Consider the following 25,631-nt stretch of genomic DNA (forward strand, 5'->3'; position numbering starts at 1 on the left):
TCTGGCCTGCCCCGCTTCAAGTGTCCTGTCAGAAAGGACCTTCAGTGCAGCAGGAGGCATTGTCACTGACAAAAGAAGTCGCCTCGGTCAAAAAAGTGTTGATTACCTCACCTTCATTAAGATGAATGAGGCATGGATCCCGAAGAGACTGACAGTGGGGGATACGTTTGACTAACAAAAGGCCTGATCACATGCCTTGACCTCCAAATGGTTCCCACGCTGCTGTATTTAATGTCTGCATACCGGATGACTTTCTTGAATTCTCCGCCACCAACTAGGGTTCAAGCCGCAATGTTTGTCACCTTTCTGCCTGGAAAACATCAATTTTTCCGGCCGCTCCTACAGCAGCGGCTGCAACAATACCTATTATTTTTCTGGCCTCTAGTGCTGCCTGTGGCTGCAAAAAAAAAAAAAAGGCACATACATGTGTCAATTCCCCTTCGTGATCGGTACCTTGTTGTGGTGAAGGGGCTTGCGTATCACAATGAAGCAATCATCACTTCTATGAGTGTGTTATCAGGGCTGGTTCAAGGATTTTTGCCACCCTAGGCAAAAGCTAATTTTGCCGCCCCCTTGACTCTACCCATTGACCACACCGCTTTACCCGCCCCTTTTTTAGCCACTTATTGCATGTAACATTTAACTATGGTCGTGTACCCTGTGCCAGTCTGACTATGGTCATGTATATGTAATATCCAGCCATTGTCTGCCACCTAGTACCATCCCAGTGATGCGCTGTTCAGCAGGTTGGCACACCAAACACGAGCAGTGCCACCTATTCACTGCCAGGCACCATTCAGCCACTGTCTGAAATCCTGTGCCACCAGTTCAACATAAAACAGTATGCTGCCCTGTGCCCTCTGCCAGTCTGGCACTGTCCTGCACCCTGAACCATTCATAGCCCTTTAGACAGTCTGTGCCACCTATTAGGCTCCACGTGCCACTGCTGGGCACCCTGTGCCAGTCAGAATCTATAGCCCCTAGTCAAGCAGCAGGTGTGCCCTGACCCCTGTACACAAGTGTGTGCCACCCTGCTGCCAGTCACTGTCCTGCAGCCTCTGACACCATGATTCATGTCCATTTTCTGCCCCTCATGATTCATGTCCATTTCTTGCCCCCCATGTGCTAATATCATAGTGCCATCCTCTCCCCCTGTCCCCTAATGTGCCAGTATCAAGTGCCTCTCTCCTCCCCCCTTCATGTGCCAGTATCATGGCGCCAATAGCCCCCCTCCCCCGTGGCAGTAAAGTAACAGTCCGGTATAAAAAATAAAAAAAAACACTTTTAGAAAAGTTTGTCCAGGGATTTGAACTCATGACCTCTACACATCACTGGCAAGGCATTTACCCTCACAGCCATGAAAGCTGTATAGCTAGTTGCTTAAAAAAGACTTCTAAGACTTCTACGGTAGGTAACTTTGCCCACTGTGTATGGATGTAGAAGAGCTGGGTGTGTTGGGGCAGCTGTCATGTGTATGGTTGTACACTAGGTATCAGTACACTAGGTATCAGTAGAAGTCTTATAGAAAAAAAAACACTTTTAGAAAAGTCTGCCTAGGGATTCGAACTCACGACAACCATACACAGGACAGCTGCCCCAACACACCCAGCTCTGCTACATCCATACACAGTGGGCAGCTGTCATGTACGGTTGTACACTAGGTATCAGTACACTAGGTATCAGTATATATAGATATATAGATATTTTTATTTTTTATTTTTTTTAAGCGACTAGCTATACAGCTTTCATGGCTGTGAGGGCGAATGGTTTGCCTCTCATGTGTGGAGGTCATGAGTTTGAATCCCAGGACAAACTTTTCTGAAAGGCATTCTAAATGATCTCGTAGCTATGTGTCAGCTGATGCGAACGCTCTGCCCAAAGTGACTGAACATACTCGCAGCGCATCTGGCCGGCAAGAACAGAAGGAGTGAAGTGAAGGAGATGATGTCAGTAGGCGGCGGTAGGGAGCTACTGCTTGGCATTCAGACTCCTGCCGGCGCCCCCAGGCAGAGTGCGCTCTACGCGGTGGCCTACTCTGCTTATGGGTGGCGCCGGCCCTGTGTGTTATCAATGTTGCCACACCCCAGATAAGGCCGTTGCTTCATTATGATCAGACTAAAAGCGATCGGCTGGATAATTTTTCATAGAAAAAACATTATTTTTCTTTATTTTTTTATTTTTTTTAAGTTGTATTGTTTTTTTTAAAGTTGTATGGGTTTTTTAATACATAAAATAAAAAAATCATAATAAAGTCTCTCTAAAATAATGCAGACAATTTAAAAAATCCCCATCAAGTCCAACACAAAGCAAGTACAGAGCTCAGAACAAAATTATTTCAGGATGTCGTTAATTCGACAATGATTAATTCATTCAACACACGTCCCCGGATAGGGGACGTAGCAGGGATTAAACTGATAGGAATAGAACTAGTTAAGACACCAATCATATAGGGTGTCACAGCACATTGCTCCGTGCACGCGCAGTGCCCCAACTTGGGAGTAAGAGGACCGACCAAGCTGCTTTTTCCATCTCCCGGTTCCTAAAATCAGTTCAGTTTGGTGTAGCAGAGTTTGGTCTGTCACTGTGAAGGCAGTCGAAGGTACCAAGCCCAAATTCTTTTTCACAAAAGGCAATCCCTGATATGGGACGTAAACGGGATTAAACTGATGAGAATAGTACTAGAGAAAATACCACTCATATCGGGTGTGACAGTAAATTGCACGGCGCAGACGCAGTGACCGTGGCGTGGATTCAAACAAAGGGGAGGGAGCCAGCGTTATTTTTAACCATCTCCCCGTTCAAAAAATCTATTTAATAAATGGACCCCAGGTTGGGGACGTCACGTAACAGGGATTAAACTGATGAGAATAGTACTACAGAAAATACCACTCATATCGGGTGTGAAAGTAAATTGCACGGCGCAGATGCAGTGCCCGTGGCGTGGATTCAAACAAAGGGGAGGGAGCCAGCGTTTTTTTAACCATCTCCCCGTTCGAAAAATCTATTCAATTCACCTTTCGGGGACCCTTGGTGTTGTACGTGGCTGGGTGGAGGAAGAAACCTTCAATGACATCAACGGGACATGGCTAGCTTGGTATCCAACCTTGTGCAAATGGAAAGTTTGCAGTTGGGCAAATGGACTGTTTGCGGTTGTTTGCGGTGCATTAAAAGGGGAGTTTGGTCTGTCAATCTCTGTGAAGCAGGCGTAACCGTTACACTACCTGATCGATACAACATCATACCTGATCGTATATACACACTGGATGTTTTAAACCATGTTGTTCAAAAACATTTAGGATTGTTAGGTGATTTATGCCCTTTATGGATTAAAATCCAACTCTGCGTCAACAATGTAATTTTCCATGGGAGTTTTGCCATGGATCCCCCTCCGGCATGCCACAGTCCAGGTGTTAGTCGCCTTGAAACAACTTTTCCATCACTACTGTGGCTAGAAAGAGTCCCTGTGGGTTTTAAAATTCGCCTGCCTATTAAAGTCAATGGTGGTTCGCCCGGTTCGCCCGTTCGCGAACATTTGCAGAAATTCTCGTTCGCCGCTCGCGAATGGAAGATTTTATGTTCGCGACATCTCTACCTATCAACAGTCCAACACCAAACTCCTTCAGCGGGGATATTTCATGAGATATGTCAGATAGGGGTTTCCATTCATTGGCTGTTTCACAGGTAGGTATGCAATCTCGATCTAGAGGTATATCGTCTTTTGTATAAGCTGGAGGTAGATCTAATGTGCAGTTTGAATGAACTCCTCTAACTCTCAGTCCTTTCACCCTTTGACTGTTCACTAATGTGTCTCTCCCCGTCATTGTGGTGAGTTTGAGCATTACTGGTTCCTTAGCCACTTGTAATTTCTTGCAGATTTCTTGATCAATGAAGGTGACATCACTCTGGGCATCCAGTAGCGCATAGGCGTATAACTTCTTGCTTCTCCTTTTGGCATTTAATATGCACACTGGTACAACCATTGATGTGCCATTGATTTCCATTCCCTCCCTCACTCTGCAAGAGAATACCGATACTTTCTTTTCTTTCTTAGTATCTTTAGGTATTGAGGATTTATCTTTCTTTGGACGTTCTTCATGTAGTGGTGCATGTGGCCTTTTTCTTACACTCCTTAGTAACATGGTCTTTTCTTAGGCATCCAAAACACAGTTGGTTATCCAGCACAAATTCTTTCTTTGCTACTGGGGACTTTGCCTTCAATTGTTGGCTATTGTGTATGGAGTGGTTCTCTCCACAGAACATACACTTGAAGGTAGTCTGAAGATTTGTCGGTTCTGTCTCTCTACTGATCCCAGTAGTGATTTTGAACTTGCTATCGTAGGTATCTGAACCTTTAGCTGCTGTGTTGGTTGCAAAGCTAGTTGCTCTTGCACGTCTTATTTCTCTTGCAGGCCTTTCTTCTAACGATTTTAAGATGATGATGTTACTGGATTACATGCTATCCGTGCTTCCTCATTGACAAACTCAGAGAACTCTTTAAAACTTGGGAAGTTTTTACCTAGATCCAACTGTTTAGTCACATAGCGATTTCATCTAGAAGCCACTTCTTCAGGTAGCTTAGTTAGCATCCTATGGTTTTCTGGATAGTCGTTCAGTACTTCCAGTCCTTGAACATGTGGGATGACATTGCTGAATGCTTACAGGAAGTCACCATACTTCTGGAGTCTGAAGTGTTCTTTAGGACCTATTTTAGGCCAGTTATTCAGTTTCTCTCTAAAGGCTCTTTGTACTAAGAAAGGATGACCATATCTTGCATTCAATTTTTCCCAAGCTTGTTTGTAGGCTTCTTCGTCTTTTATGAGTTACCTTCAAGAACTTCCTTGGCTTCTCCACCAAAATATCTCTGAAGGTAGAATAACTTGTCAACTGGACTGAAGCAATGATGCTCAATTATCATTTCAAAACTTGCCTTCCACAATTATTAGGCAAATGAGTATTTTGACCACATCATCCTCTTTATGCATGTTGTCTTACTCCAAGCTGTATAGGCTTGAAAGCCTACTACCAATTAAGCATATTAGGTGATGTGCATCTCTGTAATGAGAAGGAGTGTGGTCTAATGACATCAACACCCTATATCAGGTGTGCATAATTATTAGGCAACTTCCTTTCCTTTGGCAAAATGGGTCAAAAGAAGGACTTGACAGGCTCAGAAAAGTCAAAAATAGTGAGATATCTTGCAGAGGGATGCAGCACTCTTAAAATTGCAAAGCTTCTGAAGCGTGATCATCGAACAATCAAGCGTTTCATTCAAAATAGTCAACAGGGTCGCAAGAAGCGTGTGGAAAAACCAAGGCGCAAAATAACTGCCCATGAACTGAGAAAAGTCAAGCGTGCAGCTGCCAAGATGCCACTTGCCACCAGTTTGGCCATATTTCAGAGCTGCAACATCACTGGAGTGCCCAAAAGCACAAGGTGTGCAATACTCAGAGACATGGCGAAGGTAAGAAAGGGTGAAAGACGACCACCACTGAACAAGACACACAAGCTGAAACGTCAAGACTGGGCCAAGAAATATCTCAAGACTGATTTTTCTAAGGTTTTATGGACTGATGAAATGAGAGTGAGTCTTGATGGGCCAGATGGATGGGCCCGTGGCTGGATTGGTAAAGGGCAGAGAGCTCCAGTCCGACTCAGACGCCAGCAAGGTGGAGGTGGAGTACTGGTTTGGGCTGGTATCATCAAAGATGAGCTTGTGGGGCCTTTTCGGGTTGAGGATAGAGTCAAGCTCAACTCCCAGTCCTACTGCCAGTTTCTGGAAGACACCTTCTTCAAGCAGTGGTACAGGAAGAAGTCTGCATCCTTCAAGAAAAACATGATTTTCATGCAGGACAATGCTCCATCACACGCGTCCAAGTACTCCACAGCGTGGCTGGCAAGAAAGGGTATAAAAGAAAAAAATCTAATGACATGGCCTCCTTGTTCACCTGATCTGAACTCCATTGAGAACCTGTGGTCCATCATCAAATGTGAGATTTACAAGGAGGGAAAACAGTACACCTCTCTGAACAGTGTCTGGGAGGCTGTGGTTGCTGCTGCGCGCAATGTTGATGGTGAACAGATCAAAACACTGACAGAATCCATGGATGGCAGGCTTTTGAGTGTCCTTGCAAAGAAAGGTGGCTATATTGGTCACTGATTTGTTTTTGTTTTGTTTTTGAATGTCAGAAATGTATATTTGTGAATGTTGAGATGTTATATTGGTTTCACTGGTAAAAATAAATAATTGAAATGGGTATATATTTGTTTTTTGTTAAGTTGCCTAATAATTATGCACAGTAATAGTCACCTGCACACACAGATATCCCCCTAAAAGAGCTAAAACTAAAAACAAACTAAAAACTACTTCCAAAAATATTCAGCTTTGATATTAATGAGTTTTTTGGGTTCATTGAGAACATGGTTGTTGTTCAATAATAAAATTAATCCTCAAAAATACAACTTGCCTAATAATTCTGCACTCCCTGTATGTACTTCAGTACGTCCCTTGAAAATACAGTAGGTTCCGGGATTGGAAGTCTAGCTAGCACTGTTCTCTGTGGTCTTGCTTGGACAATGGTTGTAACATTCTCCTGAGCATTGCCATGGCATCTAGGAATAGAATCATCCGGTTCTATTTTCTCACTTAGTTCTGAATTAGGTGAGTCCTTTTCTTCAACTTTTCCGGTAGAGATAGAGGGTAAATTGACACAACTTTTTCCTAACACTGGACTAGGCCTCTCTTTGTTTTTATGAGCAGGGATGGAAGGATAATAACTTATTTCTTCACTACATGCTGGAGATTTCCTTCCATTCTCCTGGGCATATGAAGGAAAGTAGGAGTCTTTTTCTTCACTTAGTACAGATTTGAACCTATGAATACTCTGATTTATATCCTCCTCATATTCTCTGAGTCTGGCTTCTATGATCTTAACTTATTTATACCTTTCCAGACTTTTCAATTCAGCTTTCATTTGATGGCGCTGTGCCTCCATTTCAGCTTCCATCTGTTGGCATTGTGCATCCTTTTCAGCTTACTTTTTAGCCATCAGTTGACGCTGCGCCTCAATGGCAGCTTCCATCTCAATTTCTGCATTCTTGACAGCAAGTTGTTCAGCTTATTCCTTTATTTTGGCTGAAGTATTTAAGGACTCTGATATTTGGGTGGCATTTCTGCTAGTGACGGAGGTCACACTTGAGATTGTGGTTCCTCCTAAGAACCTAGCATAGTCTCTCATAAAAAGCTGGTTCATTCTACTTCTTGCTTTAACCACCTCCGGACCGCCTAACGCACATGTGCGTTCTGGAGGTGGCAGGCTGGCGCACAGTCACGCATATATGCGTCATCTCGCGAGACGCGAGATTTCCTGTGAACGCGCGCACACAGGCGCGCGCGCTCACAGGAACGGAAGGTAAGCGAGTGGATCTCCAGCATGCCAGCGGCGATCGTTCGCTGGCAGGCTGGAGATCCGAATTTTTTAACCCCTAACAGGTATATTAGACGCTGTTTTCAAAACAGCGTCTAATATACCTCCTACCTGGTCCTCTGGTGGTCCCTTTTGTTAGGATCGACCACCAGAGGACTCAGGTAGGTCAGTACAGTCGCACCAAACACCACACTACACTACACCCCCCCCGTCACTTATTAACCCCTTATAAACCCCTGATCACCCATGATCACCCCATATAAACTCCCTGATCACTCCCCTGTCATTGATCACCGCCCTGTCATTGATCACCCCCCTGTCAGGCTCCGTTCAGACGTCCGTATGATTTTTACGGATCCACGGATACATGGATCGGATCCGCAAAAAGCATACGGACGTCTGAATGGAGCCTTACAGGGGGGTGATCAATGACAGGCGGGTGATCACCCATATACACTCCCTGATCACCCCCTGTCATTGATCACCCCCCTGTCATTGATCACTCCCCTGTAAGGCTCCATTCAGACGTCCGCATGATTTTTACGGATCCATGGATACATGGATCGGATCCGCAAAACACATGCGGACGTCTGAATGGAGCCTTACAGGGGGTGATCAATGACAGGCGGGTGATCACCCATATACACTCCCTGATCACCCCCCTGTCATTGATAACCCCCCTGTAAGGCTCCATTCAGACGTCCGCATGCGTTTTGTGGATCCGATCCATGTATCCATGGATCCGTAAAAAATCATGCGGATGTCTGAATGGAGCCTTACAGGGGGGGGTGATCAGTGACAGGGGGGTGATCACCCTGATTACCCTGATCACCCCCTGTCATTGATAACCCCCCTGTAAGGCTCCATTCAGACGTCCGCATGCGTTTTGTGGATCCGATCCATGTATCCATGTATCCGTAAAAAATCATGCGGATGTCTGAATGGAGCCTTACAGGGGGGGTGATCAGTGACAGGGGGGTGATCACCCTGATTACCCTGATCACCCCCTGTCATTGATAACCCCCCTGTAAGGCTCCATTCAGACGTCCGCATGCGTTTTGTGGATCCGATCCATGTATCCATGGATCCGTAAAAAATCATGCGGATGTCTGAATGGAGCCTTACAGGGGGGGTGATCAGTGACAGGGGGGTGATCACCCTGATTACCCTGATCACCCCCTGTCATTGATAACCCCCCTGTAAGGCTCCATTCAGACGTCCGCATGCGTTTTGTGGATCCGATCCATGTATCCATGGATCCGTAAAAAATCATGCGGATGTCTGAATGGAGCCTTACAGGGGGGGTGATCAGTGACAGGGGGGTGATCACCCTGATTACCCTGATCACCCCCTGTCATTGATAACCCCCCTGTAAGGCTCCATTCAGACGTCCGCATGCGTTCTGTGGATCCGATACATGTATCCATGGATCCGTAAAAAATCATGCGGATGTCTGAATGGAGCCTTACAGGGGGGGTGATCAGTGACAGGGGGGTGATCACCCTGATTACCCTGATCACCCCCTGTCATTGATAACCCCCCTGTAAGGCTCCATTCAGACGTCCGCATGCGTTCTGTGGATCCGATACATGTATCCATGGATCCGTAAAAAATCATGCGGATGTCTGAATGGAGCCTTACAGGGGGGGTGATCAGTGACAGGGGGGTGATCACCCTGATTACCCTGATCACCCCCTGTCATTGATAACCCCCCTGTAAGGCTCCATTCAGACGTCCGCATGCGTTCTGTGGATCCGATACATGTATCCATGGATCCGTAAAAAATCATGCGGATGTCTGAATGGAGCCTTACAGGGGGGGTGATCAGTGACAGGGGGGTGATCACCCTGATTACCCTGATCACCCCCTGTCATTGATAACCCCCCTGTAAGGCTCCATTCAGACGTCCGCATGCGTTCTGTGGATCCGATACATGTATCCATGGATCCGTAAAAAATCATGCGGATGTCTGAATGGAGCCTTACAGGGGGGGTGATCAGTGACAGGGGGGTGATCACCCTGATTACCCTGATCACCCGCTGTCATTGATAACCCCCCTGTAAGGCTCCATTCAGACGTCCGCATGCGTTCTGTGGATCCGATACATGTATCCATGGATCCGTAAAAAATCATGCGGATGTCTGAATGGAGCCTTACAGGGGGGGTGATCAGTGACAGGGGGGTGATCACCCTGATTACCCTGATCACCCCCTGTCATTGATAACCCCCCTGTAAGGCTCCATTCAGACGTCCGCATGTGTTTTGTGGATCCGATACATGTATCCATGGATCCGTAAAAAATCATGCGGATGTCTGAATGGAGCCTTACAGGGGGGGTGATCAGTGACAGGGGGGTGATCACCCTGATTACCCTGATCACCCCCTGTCATTGATAACCCCCCTGTAAGGCTCCATTCAGACGTCCGCATGCATTCTGTGGATCCGATACATGTATCCATGGATCCGTAAAAAATCATGCGGATGTCTGAATGGAGCCTTACAGGGGGGGTGATCAGTGACAGGGGGGTGATCACCCTGATTACCCTGATCACCCCCTGTCATTGATAACCCCCCTGTAAGGCTCCATTCAGACGTCCGCATGTGTTTTGTGGATCCGATCCATGTATCCATGGATCCGTAAAAAATCATGCGGGTGTCTTAATGGAGCCTTACAGGGGGGGTGATCAATGACAGGGGGGTGATCAGGGAGTCTATATGGGTGATCACCCCCCTGTCATTGATCACCCCCCCCCACCCCTGGTAAGGCTCCATTCAGACATTTTTTTTGGCACAAGTTAGCGGAAATTTTTTTGGTTGTTTTTGTTTTTGTTTTTTCTTACTAAGTCTCATATTCCACTAACTTGTGTCAAAAAATAAAATTTCACATGGACGCACCATACCCCTCACGGAATCCAAATGCGTAAACATTTTTAGACATTTATATTCCAGACTTCTTCTCACGCTTTAGGGCCCCTAAAAAGCCAGGGCAGTATAAATACCCCACATGTGACCCCATTTCGGAAAGAAGACACCCCAAGGTATTCCGTGAGGGGCATATTGAGTCCATGAAAGATTGAAATTTTTGTCCTAAGTTAGCGGAAAGTGAGACTTTGTGAGAAAAAAACAAAAAAAAATCAATATCCGCTAACTTATGCAAAAAAAAAAAAAATTCTAGGAACTCGCCATGCCCCTCATTGAATACCTTGGGGTGTCTTCTTTCCAAAGTGGGGTCACATGTGGGGTATTTATACTGCCCTGGCTTTTTAGGGGCCCGAAAGTGTGAGAAGAAGTCTGGGATCCAAATGTCTAAAAATGCCCTCCTAGAAGGAATTTGGGCCCCTTTGCGCATCTAGGCTGCAAAAAAGTGTCACACATGTGGTATCGCCGTACTCAGGAGAAGTTGAGGAATGTGTTTTGGGGTGTCATTTTACATATACCCATGCTGGGTGAGAAAAATATCTTGGTCAAATGCCAACTTTGTATAAAAAAATGGGAAAAGTTGTCTTTTGCCAAGATATTTCTCTCACCCAGCATGGGTATATGTAAAATGACACCCCAAAACACATTGCCCAACTTCTCCTGAGTACGGCGATACCAGATGTGTGACACTTTTTTGCAGCCAAGGTGGGCAAAGGGGCACATATTCCAAAGTGCACCTTTCGGATTTCGCAGGCCATTTTTTACACATTTTGATTGCAAGGTACTTCTTACACATTTGGGCCCCTAAATTGCCAGGGCAGTATAACTACGCCACAAGTGACCCCATTTTGGAAAGAAGACACCCCAAGGTATTCCGTGAGGGGCACGGCGAGTTCCTAGAATTTTTTATTTTTTGTCACAAGTTAGTGGAATATGAGACTTTGTAAGGAAAAAAGAGAAAAAAAAAAAATCATCTTTTTCCGCTAACTTGTGACAAAAAATAAAAAATTCTAGGAACTCGCCATGCCCCTCACGGAATACCTTGGGGTGTCTTCTTTCCAAAATGGGGTCACTTGTGGCGTAGTTATACTGCCCTGGCAATTTAGGGGCCCAAATGTGTGGGAAGTAGTTTGCAATCAAAATGTGTAAAAAATGGCCTGCAAAATCTGAAAGGTGCACTTTGGAATATGTGCCCCTTTGCCCACCTTGGCAGCAAAAAAGTGTGACACATCTGGTATCGCCGTACTCAGGAGAAGTTGGGGAATGTGTTTTGGGGTGCCATTTTACATATACCCATGCTGGGTGAGAGAAATATCTTGGCAAAAGACAACTTTTCCCATTTTTTTATACAAAGTTGGCATTTGACCAAGATATTTTTCTCACCCAGCATGGGTATATGTAAAATGACACCCCAAAACACATTCCCCAACTTCTCCTGAGTACGGCGATACCAGATGTGTGACACTTTTTTGCTGCCAAGGTGGGCAAAGGGGCACATATTCCAAAGTGCACCTTTTGTATTTCACCGGTCATTTTTTACACATTTTGATTGCAAAGTTCTTCTCACACATTTGGGCCCCTAAATTGCCAGGGCAGTATAACTACGCCACAAGTGACCCCATTTTGGAAAGAAGACACCCCAAGGTATTCCATGAGGGGCATGGCGAGTTCCTAGAATTTTTTATTTTTTGTCGCAAGTTAGTGGAATATGAGACTTTGTAAGAAAAAAATAAAATAAAAAATCATCATCATTTTCCGCTAACTTGTGACAAAAAATAAAAAGTTCTATGAACTCACTATGCCCATCAGCGAATACCTTAGGGTGTCTACTTTCCGAAATGGGGTCATTTGTGGGGGTTTTTCTACTGTTTGGGCATTGTAGAACCTCAGGAATCATGACAGGTGCTCAGAAAGTCAGAGCTGTTTCAAAAAGCGGAAATTCACATTTTTGTACCATAGTTTGTAAATGCTATAACTTTTACCCAAACCATTTTTTTTTTTTGCCCAAACATTTTTTTTTTATCAAAGACATGTAGAACAATAAATTTGGCGAAAAATTTATATATGGATGTCGTTTTTTTGGCAAAATTTTACAGCTGAAAGTGAAAAATGTCATTTTTTTGCAAAAAAATCGTTACATTTTGATTAATAACAAAAAAAGTAAAAATGTCAGCAGCAATAAAATACTACCAAATGAAAGCTCCATTAGTGAGAAGAAAAGGAGGTAAAATTCATTTGGGTGGTAAGTTGCATGACCGAGCGATAAACGGTGAAAGGAGTGTAGTGCCGAAGTGTAAAAAGTGCTCTGGTCATGAAGGGGGTTTCACCTAGCGGGGCTGAAGTGGTTAACTTCATCATAGTTTGCTGCAGATGATAGTTCTCTCATGAGCTTTACTAAATCTTTAGTGACCGCAGTACATGTGTCCATATTGTTACAATATCCTAGGAAGGTGTCGTAAGTGACCGCAGGTTGACATATGCTGCCATAAACTCTGATTCAGATTCTTCTACCGTCTCTACCATATCACTCAAGTTCCTTTTTTTACTTTCTTCCTTTAGCTTCCTACGAATGTCTTTAATATGATTTCCACTTGTCATACATTCTAGTGGACTTTTTTCCTTTTAATGCTGCTTCTTGCTCCAAATTTTTCAGCATCTTTGGGGTCAGTTTTCTGGCATGTGATGACCGCCTTTAATTCATCTGCTTGGGATATATTTATTTGAGGCAAGACTGATGCTGCAAAAGAATCTTCTACCTCAGACAGGTTCCCTTGCTCTTCAACTTCTACTCTATCTATCTTTGTATCCTCTAACAGTGGCATGGTAATACTAGGCTCAGACATTTTACTTTAAATTCTATAACAATCAATACAAATAAGAGGATGCTTTTCACTTTAAATGCAATATTGACAAAGGCAGAAATAAATGACTTTCACTTTAAATGTAACATCGATAAATGCAGGTAATAAATGACTTTCACTTTAAATGCAGTAGAGTCCGTGTAATACAAACTGTCCTTTGTTTTACTTTAAAGTCTTTGAACACAAAAATGTCTCTTTATGCCAAAGCCTATATGCAATAATAAGTAATAAAAGGAAAGCTCTGACCTTATTCTGAAGAGCAGGATACTGTGATCTGAAGGTTGCTGGAACAAATGTCTGTCTTAAAGGAGACTTGCCTTTTCTTGATGTGATGCGATGCTCTGCGCTGACTTGCAATGCTCTGTGCAGACTTGCAATGCTCTGTGCTGAGTTGTGATGTTCTATGCAGACTTGCGATGCTCTGTTGTGGTAATCTGTGATGACTTGCAATGATCTGTGATGACTTGCAATGCACTGGCTTGGATATGCTGCTGCAGGCTTTGGGCCTAGTGGCGGGAAACTAGCTGACTGCAGTACGTGGTCTCTCCATGGATAGCGGTGCAGGCACTCTAGCCCTGGACTTTGGCCTCTCACCATGCATCTCTTTCTCTCTCTAGGGATCACAGGAGGGTTGGCGCTCTTTCTTTGACTATCTTGCCTTTGCCTTTCTGCCACTTTAAGAGTTGGCTGCAGTTTGACTAATGCGCACATTCTATGGCCTTTATGGTAGCTCCGCTGAGCTGTTTTTGTTTGCTCACTCAGCGAACAGTTGCTGCGCGGCGGTATATGCTGGCGCTCCGCTGCTCTAATGCGCTCTTTACTGTGCAAGTTGAGGAGCACTATCGCTTCGCCCTCTGAGGGCTATATATAGTTCCACTGTAGGAGGCGCAGCACTATGAAGTGCCTTTTGCGCTGTAGCATTACTGCAGTAATTGCAGTATGCAATTGCTTATGATCTGGTATGAGCAGTTCGCAGTTTGTATGCAATTTGTATGGAATCTGGTTTGCATGCTTGCAATTTGTATTTGCAATTGTATGGTTGCAATTGTAGTTTGGTGGAACTGTAAGTAAACACATATATATATCTAGTTCAGTGTACAGTTCTAAACACAATAATAACAATATGAACATTATATAACTGTTTTAAATACCTATATTGGCCTCTTGTTTCCATAAAACTCAGCTCTCAGTGGAGTGAATGTCTCTTCAGCTCCTGTCTCTGGTTAATAATTATTCTAGCAGCAGGAGCTGGGGGAATTCCCAGACAGGCTGTCTGTGAGGCTGGCTGTGATTTGTGAAAACTCTTGCTGTGTGAGAAACTGGCTGTGATTGGTCTAGACTTCTGCCCAGCAACAACAGATTAACACTATGCTCTCTGTTGTTTTTGCTGTGTCAATGAGCTTATCTTACACTATAAATTAATCTTAAGGCGTATTATCTTTTCCTACTTCTGTGAAAACAATATATAACAGTTATATGGCATCCAAAGCATGATGTCACAGTAAATAACTCTGCTTTTGTCTTTAACACATAAACATAGGAACTGTATTAAGGTTATTAGCAGGTTTAGCTGTATACACATATAAGCTATACTAGCAACCTAGGACAGGTCCTAGTAGGCCAGCTACACCCCCTCCCTCCCTATTTTAAACACACAATTCTTCTTCTTCTTTGTAATTCTAGCCTTTCCCTTCACTGTCCCTGCCAGTAGCATACAAACTTGACTCCCTAAGATCATTTTTCTGACAAACATTGCTCCACCCAAACCCCCATTTTTACAGCCCAGCACAGAATGACATTCTACTCGTTCTACTGCAGCACTGATTGGCTCATCCAGACTTTCTGTTGGCCTGGCAGACAATCAAAGAAAGTCCCCCCATTTACTCTTCTGGTCATGTAAGAACTCTTCTTCTTCCTCCCTAGTGTTTTTTTCCAGCTAACATGTGCACTAAAATGGCACTATGCAATGTTTTAGTAGATTCATCTGAAAGGAACCCTTAAAAGATCCAGGTTTATCTGCCATCCGAAAAATACCAAACTTGGGATTTCGGTTAATTATGAACTGGTTCGCTCATCCTTAATGGTCACCAATGAGCTATCTCCCACATTAGCACCTTGTTTGGTCAATGGGATCTGTTTAGATCTGTTTGGGTGGTTCTGCTTCTATGATGGAGCAGAACAATGGAAATCAATAGCAGTGGCTTGACCTAGCCTTATAGCCCCTTTACACTGCTCAATGTTTGGGTAGATTATCGCTAACGTGTGTTTGTATGAACGTTCTTTAGCGATAATTGTAGTTGCCAGTGTAATTGTGCCGCTTATTACCCGAACTAGCAAATTCTCGTAAATCGGGTAATAGGATCATTGGTGTAGGTGGAGGAGATTGTTACATGTAAATGTAGCTGTCTCTTTCACTGATGAGCAGGCATTTGTCAGGAAATAACACTTTCTTCCCTAAAATTGCCTGTTCCATCGGGCCATATAAAGGGTCATTTAGTCTAGGAATGTCAGTGAAAACTGAAATGACAATAAAGTCAGTTACTCAGAAGATAATCCATTAGATGCTAAGCAACTCTAGCAGTAAATAGTAGTAAAACATTAAATATTTTGGCCGTTAAGATATTTTTAAGTCCTTCCATATGTTATAGGCCCTGTTTCTTCACACATGCTGTGCACCTTCTCATTACTGCAGGTTTCTAACCACAAAAGATCAAAAACATTTGACATGTCCTATAAAGCAAGTTCAGACCTTCGAGGAATTTATATTAGCATCAGAAAATTGAAACCATTTTTTATGATGTGTTGTCTGTCACTCCAATTCAATTCCAATGTTCTACGTGGCTTGATTTGCAAGCGACTGCTAGAAAGTATGTTTGGGGTTGCCTTTTGTAGAAAACCCATTCTCAAATACTCTTTACTGAAATAATAAAGGGAAGACCCTCATTTAAGGCCCTTATCAATTATCGAGAGCATAGAGTCTGGAGGACACGTAATGTATTTGCATTGTATGGACAGCCACAGATTTCAGTGGTTAATAAGTAATACTTAAAATTGCCGGATTGGAGTCGGAAGGAATTTTTACCCCTAAAATGAGAAAAATTGGCCTCTACCTCATGTTTTTTTTTTTTTTTTTGTCTACCCTTGGTTCAATGTTTCAGAATAATAAGTAAATGGAATACATATGTACTGGCACTCAAGCAACCTCCAACATATATCAATTTAATTAAAATAGAACAGATCTTTGTTTTAGATCATCACATATAGAAGCCTAAATATAAAAACACACACCAATATAACCTAAATCATAAAATCCACAAAAACCCTAAGTAACATGAACATGGTCTACAAGACAAATGTATCAATACATCATATTTGCCATAGGGCTCTCGTATGCACAATATACATCTGTGCCAGGTCTTGTGCAGGGGTCTCCCTTTTGGTTCCTTAGCTTTGGATCCAGTGAGTCATATATGCATTTATCTGTTATTTTCTGTTTGCTGGATCCCAGGTGACCCTGACTCCCTCCGTGTCTGGTGTAGGGAGCCGGTGGTCGTGTCCCCTCACTATTATAGGGTGTTCAGGTGTTATATAGTCGAGGTACGTGGATATGCAACCATCCACCTTTGGGATTTTTGCATAGGCTGAGCAGCCAGGGAAAGTGCCAGGTCTTGTGCAGGGGTCTCCCTTTTGGTTCCTTAGCTTTGGATCCAGTGAGTCATATATGCATGTTGCATTGTCTTGTTACCTGTACACCATCCGTGACATTATAAGCCGCCAAAACCGTCTCAAGCATGGATCCGGTTTCACTTTTGGCTGAACGCTTCCAGGGTCTTTCATTGTAGGTAGCTGATCTCCGTAAGACTTTTTCTCAGCTTCAAGTGACCGGTTCAGCTTTCCTTCATGGAGTTTGTTCTGAGCCTAAGATCTCGCTCCCGAGATCTTAGAGAGACGTTTTAGAGAGGCTCTGGTGATGAGGAACGGAGGGTGGGGATCATTATATCGCTGCTCAGGGGTAACGCTCAGTCTTGGGCCTTTTCGCTGCCGGAGGGGGCACGGCCTCTCCGTTCAGTGGCTGAATTCTTTTTAGCCCTGGGTCAGATATATGATGATCCGGATCGTATTGCTCTGGCTGAGTCTAGACTACGTCTATTATGCCAGGGTAAACAATCCGCAGAGATATACTGCTCAGAATTTCGGAGATGGGTAGTTGATACTGGTTGGAATGATGCTGCACTCCGAAGTCATTTTTGCCATGGTCTTTCAGAGTGATTGAAAGATGCATTTGCCTTTTATGAGAGGCCTATTTCCTTGGACTCTGCTATGTCTCAGGCCGTTCGTATTGACAGGCGTCTTAGAGAGAGAGGAGAGATATCTCCTTCCTGTCATACTCAGTCCCAGGACAGTGCAGCGGTCTCATTCTGTGCGCAGGGGTCTCGGTCGCTGTCAGCCCCTTCTGAGCAGGAGCCCATGCAGCTGGGGTTGATTGCTTCTGACAATAGAAGATTCAGCTCGCATGGGAGGGTTTGTTTTTGTTGTGGAGGTATAAATCATTTGGCAAATGTTTGTCCCTCTAGGAGATTCAGGCAGTTTTCTGGGAGTAATAAAGAAATAAACAGGAAAAAATCTTTTTAAAATGTTCCGTCTGTTACTATTGGCAGGGTTGAGGCGGAAATTGAAAGTTTTCCGTTTGCTTGTAGTTCCCGTTTTGCCCTGCCTGCTAGGGTGGCGCTAGAGAGCAAGAGCATTTTTTGTGAGATTTTTGTGGATAGTGGAGCAGCTGTCAATCTCATTGATAATCAATTTGCAATAACTCATGGTTTCCAGGTGCGCACTTTGGGAAAGGATATTCCTGTTTTTGCTATTGATTCTGCTCCACTTTCTCAGAAATCATTAAAGGGCATAGTTCACAATATCCGTTTAATTGTGAGTGATGCTCATGTTGAGGATGTGTCATGTTTCGTCCTTAGCGGTTTGCCTACTCCTCTAGTGTTGGGGCTACCCTGGCTCACTAAACATAACCCCACCATTGATTGGCAAGCGATGCAAATAAATGGTTGGAGTGACTTTTGGAGAGAGAATTGCCTCACAACATCTGTTTCTGAGGTTGCTACTAAGACTGTACCATCTTTTCTCTCTGAATTTTCGGATGTCTTCTCTGAGAGTGGAGTTCAGGATTTGCCCCCGCACAGGGAGTACGATTGCCCTATTAATCTCATCCCAGGCGCCAAGCTGCCTAAATCTCATTTATACAATCTTTCCCAACCTGAGAGGATCGCTATGCTTATATCTCTGAGAGTCTGAGAAAAGGACACATACGACCCTCGAAGTCACCTGTTGCCGCTGTTTTTTTCTTTGTTAAGAAAAAAGATGGTTCTTTAAGACCTTGTCTGGATTTCAAGGAGCTGAACAGTATCACTATTCGTGACCCTTATCCGCTTCCTCTGATCCCGGACCTGTTTAACCAGGTTGTTGGGGCTAAAGTCTTTTCCAAATTAGATCTAAGAGGAGCATACAACCTGGTCAGGGTCAGAGAAGGAGACGAATGGAAGACGGCCTTCAATACCCCTGAGGGCCATTTTGAGAATTTGGTTATGCCTTTTGGTTTGATGAATGCCCCAGCCATTTTTCAGCATTTCGTGAACAGCATTTTTTATCATTTGATGGGAAAATTTGTATTAGTGTATTTGGATGACATTTAGATTTTTTCTCCTGATTTCAAGACTCATAAGGAACATTTACGTCAGGTCTTGCTCATCCTGCGGGAGAATAAATTATATGCAAAACTGGAAAAATGTGTGTTTGCGGTTCCAGAAATTCAATTTCTGGGGTTTCTTCTCTCCACTTCTGGTTTTTGCATGGACCCCGAGAAGGTCCGCGCTGTGCTTGAGTGGGAGCTTCCTGAGAATCAGAAGGCGCTGATGCGTTTTTTGGGCTTTGCCAATTATTACAGGAAGTTTATTTTGAATTATTAACAATTATATTGTTAAACCACTCACTGATATGACCAGAAAGGGGGTAGATTTTCTTCTTGGTCAGTAGAGGCACGTAAGGCTTTTTCTAATATCAAGGAGAGTTTTGCTTCTGCTCCCATCTTGGTGCAACCTGATATTTCTTTACCCTTCATAGTTGAGGTTGATGCTTCTGAGGTGGGTGTGGGGGCGGTCTTGTCTCAGGGTTCCTCTCCTGCCAAATGGCGACCGTGTGCCTTTTTCTCGAAAAAACTCTCCTCCGCAGAGAGAAATTACGATGTGGGAGATAGGGAATTGTTGGCCATCAAGTTGGCTTTTGAGGAATGGCGCCATTGGCTAGAGGGAGCCAGACACCCTATTACCGTATTTACTGACCATAAAAATCTGGCCTACTTGGACTTTATAACGGACCTGCCTCGTTCCTCGGGGAAGACTGTGATTCTGGTGGTGGTGGACCGTTTTAGCAAAATGGTGCATTTTATCCCTTTTCCTGGTTTGCCCAATGCTAAGACGCTGGCGCAGGCATTTATTGATCACATTGTCAAATTGCACGGTATTCCTTCAGACATAGTCTCTGATAGGGGCACACAGTTTGTTTCCAGATTCTGGAAGGCTTTCTGTTCTCACTTGGGGGTTCGGTTGTCATTCTCTTCTGCTTTCCACCCGCAGTCGAATGGCCAGACAGAGCGCGTCAATCAGAATCTGGAGACATATCTGCACTGTTTTGTGGCGGAGAATCAAGAGGATTGGTGTTCTTTTTTGTCCCTTGCTGAGTTTGCTTTAAATAACCGTCGTCAGGAGTCCTCTGATAAGTCACCATTTTTTGGTGCATATGGGTTTAATCCGCAGTTTGGGACTTTCTCGGGAGAGGGGTCTTCTGGTTTACCTGATGAGGACAGATTCTCCTCGTCTTTGTCATCTATTTGGCAAAAGATTCAGGATAATCTAAAGAGCATGAGTGAGAGATATAAGCGTGTGGCAGATAAGAGACGTGTGCTTGGTCCGGACCTGAATGTTGGTGATCTGGTGTGGTTGTCTACCAAGAATATCAAATTGAAGGTTCCCTCCTGGAAGTTGGGTCCTAGGTTTATTGGGCCTTACAAAATCCTGTCTGTCATCAATCCTGTTGCCTACCGTCTTGATCTTCCTCAGACTTGGAAGATCCATAATGTTTTTCATAAGTCCTTATTGAAACCTTATGTTCAACCCATTGTACCCTCGCCTTTGCCTCCTCCTCCGATTATGGTTGATGGAAATCTTGAATTTCAGGTCTCTAGGATTGTGGATTCTCGTCTTGTCCGCGGTTCTCTTCAGTACCTTGTTCATTGGCAGGGTTATGGTCCTGAGGAGAGGATGTGGGTCCCAGTGACGGACATTAAGGCCTCTCGTCTCATCAGGGCTTTCCATAAGTCCCATCCTGAGAAGGTGGGCTCTGAGTGTCCGGAGTCCACTCGTAGAGGGAGGGGTACTGTCAACCAGACAGCTGAGAAGCTCTGACAGAAGCCTTTCAGAACCTCCTCCTTGAGTTTTCTTTGTTGTGGTGTTCAGTTCCTCATTCGTTAGCCTCTCTCAGCTGTCATGTAGTTGGACTGATTGCTTCCCTTTAAATTCCTCCCCATAATGCATTACTGGGCGGCTTATACTTCTTCCTGGAGTGTGTGTGCATGCTGATCCTATTTCCCAGTCTGCTACTAAGTTAAGTGCTGTACATTTATCTGTTATTTTCTGTTTGCTGGATCCCAGGTGACCCTGATTCCCTCCGTGTCTGGTGTAGGGAGCCGGTGGTCGTGTCCCCTCACTATTGTAGGGTGTTCAGGTGTTATATAGTCGAGGTACGTGGATATGCAACCATCCACCTTTGGGATTTTTGCATAGGCCGAGCAGCCAGGGAAAGTGCCAGGTCTTGTGCAGGGGTCTCCATTTTGGTTCCTTAGCTTTGGATCCAGTGAGTCATATATGCATGTTGCATTGTCTTGTTTCATGTACACCGTCCGTGACATTATATGCATGTTGCATTGTCTTGTTACCTGTACACCGTCCGTGACATTTTGATGTGTCACATGACCCTCTTCCTATTGAAAAAACAAAAGTTGGATTCAAAATGGCCAACTTCAAAATGGCCGCCATGGTCACCACCCATCTTGAAAAGTTTCCCCCCTCACATATACCAATGTGCCACAAACAGGAAGTTAATATCACCAACCATTCCCATTTTATTAAGGTGTATCCATATAAATAACCCACCCTGTATATCGGAAATAGTGGAATAGGTTTTCTCATCCAGAATACTAGCGTAAATACTGTACAATGAGAACTGTCTTCATGCACCTACGTATATGCCCATACAGTATGTTAAAACCGTTTGGCTGAAGACACCATTAGGGGGAGCTTAGTGCATAGAAATTTATACAGTTAACATTGAATACAAAAGAAGCTGTAAAAACCTCTTTGCATTGAGGGCCCTAGCGACGGCTGCATGAAAATGCTGTGTTTTCATGTAAGGAACAGAAGAAGGAACTTACCCTCGCCCAAGCCATATAGCAGTTGCGTGGTCTGCTTCCATACATGTTTTGACTTTTGCCACATCACATTCACAAGTGATGAACTATCCTCAGGACAAACTATTACTATCTGATCAGGGGGTTCTCACATCTCACACCCTGCCACCAATCAGCTGTTCTGGTGCTGGAAGTCAGCACCAGAAGTAAACAGCTTTGTCCGTTGTGAGGTGGACAAAGCTGGTTACTGCAGTGCTGCTGCCATTTAAGTGAATGCCTGCCGATCAGATAGTGATGGCCTATCCTGAGCATAGGCTGTCTCTTCTAAATGACTGCCCCTTTTTATTGAGTTGATTCTCTAAAAAGATCTTCTAAAGATTTTTCTTGCTTTTACCAGAGTGAAGATAAAGCTACATCGGACAGTCAAATGAATGAAGGTTCAATAACAACAACAACTGTTCAGGAAGATAATCAGAGTCTTCAACCTATGGAGAAGACTACTGATCTAAGACCTCCCCGGTTAGCATCATTATCTTGGCAAAAGTCCTGCTTAAATGCTATTCCAACAGATAATGAAGTTGAATTACATCAACATTTAAGCATTTGTCCACCAAGAAACAATGTCAGGAAAATTCTTCACAGGTCTAAGACAATAGGACACAGCTTAGGAGACGATGCTGTAGGGTCAACGTCCAGGATAACATCTTCAGAGTCCCAACCAAGACTCCCTGTAGAAGCAAAGGATGGCATTGGCAAGTCATCTTTACAAAACACAAGTTCACTTGGTTTCCATATGGTTCCAAATACACATAGTTCCGGATCATCTCTGGAACCTGGGACTTTATCCTTAAACCATGGAGAACCCTCAGTCCCTCTATGTCAAAGTCATAAAACACAGAAGAAGATTAATTTGGAGCTGATGAGGAAACAAACCCATGTAGAATATAGTGATTCCAGCAGTGACGACGAAGACCGTCTGTACATAGAAATTCTAGAGTAGCTCCTTGAAGGATACTTGTAGACAATATAAAGACTTTCCTGCCAGGATGATTTGCCTTGTTAGACTTTCATGGTGGACCGTTTTTTTGTAAATTATGATGGGCCTAACTTTATTTCTGGTATCACAGTGAATCTTAACTGAAGCCATTCCAAACATATTGCAGTATAATATTTAGCAGTGCAGCTTTTGCCTGCATATATTGTAGACAGATATTAACATTTGATAATTCACTAGGATTCACTATATTTTTGTTAGATACAGTAAATCAAGTTTCTAGTTTATTTTTATGCATTTCTACATGGAGGCACACAACTGTTATGGGGTGCTGTAGTATCTTCCCATAGTCAGGTATATTTGGGTAATAGGAACACTGGCTATATTCTCACTAGAGTTGAACGAACCTGCCTTTTGGCAGATTCAAGTATCGGGGTTTAAGTGAATTACGTAATTGTTTCAGTTCTCACGGAATCCATAACATAATTCAATGCCGGCATGCCAAATGGAAAACCTTTAGGGGCATTCCATTTTGCATGCCGTCATAATACAAGTGTATGGCCAGCAGAACGGAACCCTCGGATCTGGCCATACACTTGCATTATGTGGCATGCCAGCATTGAATTATGTGATGGATTCCATGGGAAATATGTATGCAAGGAAGCTGGCTTACATTTAGACCGCCACTGGATACGCCAAAGTTATGTAGAGGCTGGTGCCTCTACATAAGTTCTGCGGATCCACCCCTAGTGCAGGGGCTTTTTAAGACCGGCATCTAAAAAGCCGGTCTTAATAAATGACCCCCATAATTTTTCTCAGAAATGCGGGCACATATGAACATGGGACCAACACAGATGTCTTCAGCTGCCAAGTGCACATATAACAGGTCAGCCAGTGTCATAGCTACAAATCTGCTGATAGATGCCTTTTAAATTGAAAGTAATGTCCTACGAAATTTAAGGTGCCCAAGCCACAGTAACTGCATGAGGATTACTGCTTATTGCCTGGCTGCTTCTCTAATTGTTACGGTTTGAGTTGCAAGTACAGGTGCAGAGTGGCAATTAGTGGTAATTCATGTTCGGTTAGCCCAGCCTGGCTTCACCGTGTACGGGCACGCTATAGGAGTTTTACAGTACTATGATAATCAAGCTTAAATATTATATTATACCAAGCTTTACATATTTCTAATATGCTGTGTGTTTTAATTCCTCTCTATTTTCAAGATCTCAGCTTGAATAGAAACAGATGCTGAAAACCTGCCCTGATCATGCCCTTCTGACATAGGGCACCTTTAAGTAGTTTTTGCATTTTAGAGATTTATTGTATAACCAACGTATTTAAAATTGTCTCACACGGTAAAGATACTCAGGTGTACGTTCACTTTTAAAACATTAATCACACTGCCTAAAGAACGTATTCAAAAGAAAAAGTATTTACTAATAACTGGTTAAAAGGGAAAAATTCTGTGTATCGCTATCGTGACTTTCAGGCACCAGACTGAGCTGATGTAGTCAGGGATAATTACTGACCCACTACACCTAAAACAGTCTGGACTGGACCCTAATCCTGCTAGCACATTGATGCTAATTAGATGCAGGATAGGGAATAAGGACACGGTCCATGTATTTAAAGTGAGCTATGGTGCACTAATTGCAATAATGCATGTATCAGTGCAGACTGGCAGCTTACAGTGTAGTAATAATGGATGGCCTGTTTTGAGTCTTAGTCTGTATCGACACCAAATCTCACACTCTGCTGTATATGGCGTAGTCCACACATAGCAACAGGACATCCATTCAGCATGCGGCACCTCAATAAGAGCTACACATTCGGGTACACGCTAAGCGGCCTGAATCTGCGTTCCAACTCTTGCGTGAACCGCAGTGGGACTAGGTCTCAGATCACACACACACTTATGTTATGACCAGCTATTGAGCCGCCTCAAACATTCATGCACCCTTCCTACAGAATCATGTTACAGAAACATATTATGCCCCGTGTCATCAGGAGCAAAAGCCTCTCATTAGGTAGCCTGTGAAGGAAAAAGTGCCCCACACTGTTACCTGTTAAGGCTCCGGCGCTATGATGGCCATGTGCGGCCGAAAGAACGCAGAGAAGATATCACAAAACCCCCGCCTCAAGGGGGTATGTGCCAGTGCCTCAGCGGTATAAGCCTATTACTTGCTCTGCTCCTGAGGAAGGGGTTTGCATATCCCCGAAACGCGTTGAGCCCACCTGACCTATTTGCCAATTAAAGGATTATACCAGAAGTTCCCAGTTGTGGACTGCCGTATCTTCCAACCACTCTACAAGCGAGCCAGGCGAGGGAGGTGGTTGTTTTTGGGTGTCTTGAGCTTTATCCCTTTACACCCCTCCCTGGTGAAGTGTGTTTCGGTGTTGTTTCACCTTTTATATGCTTTCATGTGATTAATTTTATACTATATACCAGCTGTTTTATGGCTCTATCATATTAGCAATGAGCATTGCTGTGTCCCGCCCCTCTATTTCAGTAAGGGTCCCCTATTTACTATATATTAGTTTTTTATCTATTTTTTATATTGCTTCTATTTTTAATATATCGATTACAGTTTTATATATCTATATATATATATATATATATATATATTTATTTATATATAACCCCCTACTATTGGTGTACATCTTATTTAAGTATATACAATATCTTATTAGCAGTTTTTTTCCCTTTTTCACTCCAGTATTACTATATTGCATTCCTGCATATAGTCCATCACGCAGGCTGCCCTGCTTTTGGGTCTCGCTGTTCACTACAATCTGAACTCTATCCCACTTTCTCCTCCACTTTGGTCTTTACCTCTGGCGCCCTGTGTGTTTATCCCATATCTCCTATCTCAGGAGTACAGGATTAACACTCTTTTTTTATCCCCTTTACCTCGAGTGCCTCAGCGAATCGGAGAAGAGCGCATCAGCTGACATCCGCCCTCTGA

General features: G+C 43.7%; 1 protein-coding gene across 1 annotated transcript in view; it reads left to right on the top strand.

The window, feature by feature from the left end:
* Window positions 1-24,069, top strand: part of ZNF831 (zinc finger protein 831) — a 174,589-nt gene extending 150,520 nt beyond the window's left edge. The window contains exon 7 of the mRNA XM_044300155.1: window positions 22,069-24,069. Coding sequence (XP_044156090.1) covers window positions 22,069-22,671 — 603 coding nt within the window. The 3' untranslated portion in view covers window positions 22,672-24,069. The remainder of the gene's footprint in view (window positions 1-22,068) is intronic.
* The last annotated feature ends 1,562 nt before the right edge of the window (window positions 24,070-25,631 follow it).

Source organism: Bufo gargarizans, chromosome 6, assembly GCF_014858855.1.
Source record: "Bufo gargarizans isolate SCDJY-AF-19 chromosome 6, ASM1485885v1, whole genome shotgun sequence".
In the NCBI taxonomy this organism is placed as follows: domain Eukaryota; kingdom Metazoa; phylum Chordata; class Amphibia; order Anura; family Bufonidae; genus Bufo; species Bufo gargarizans.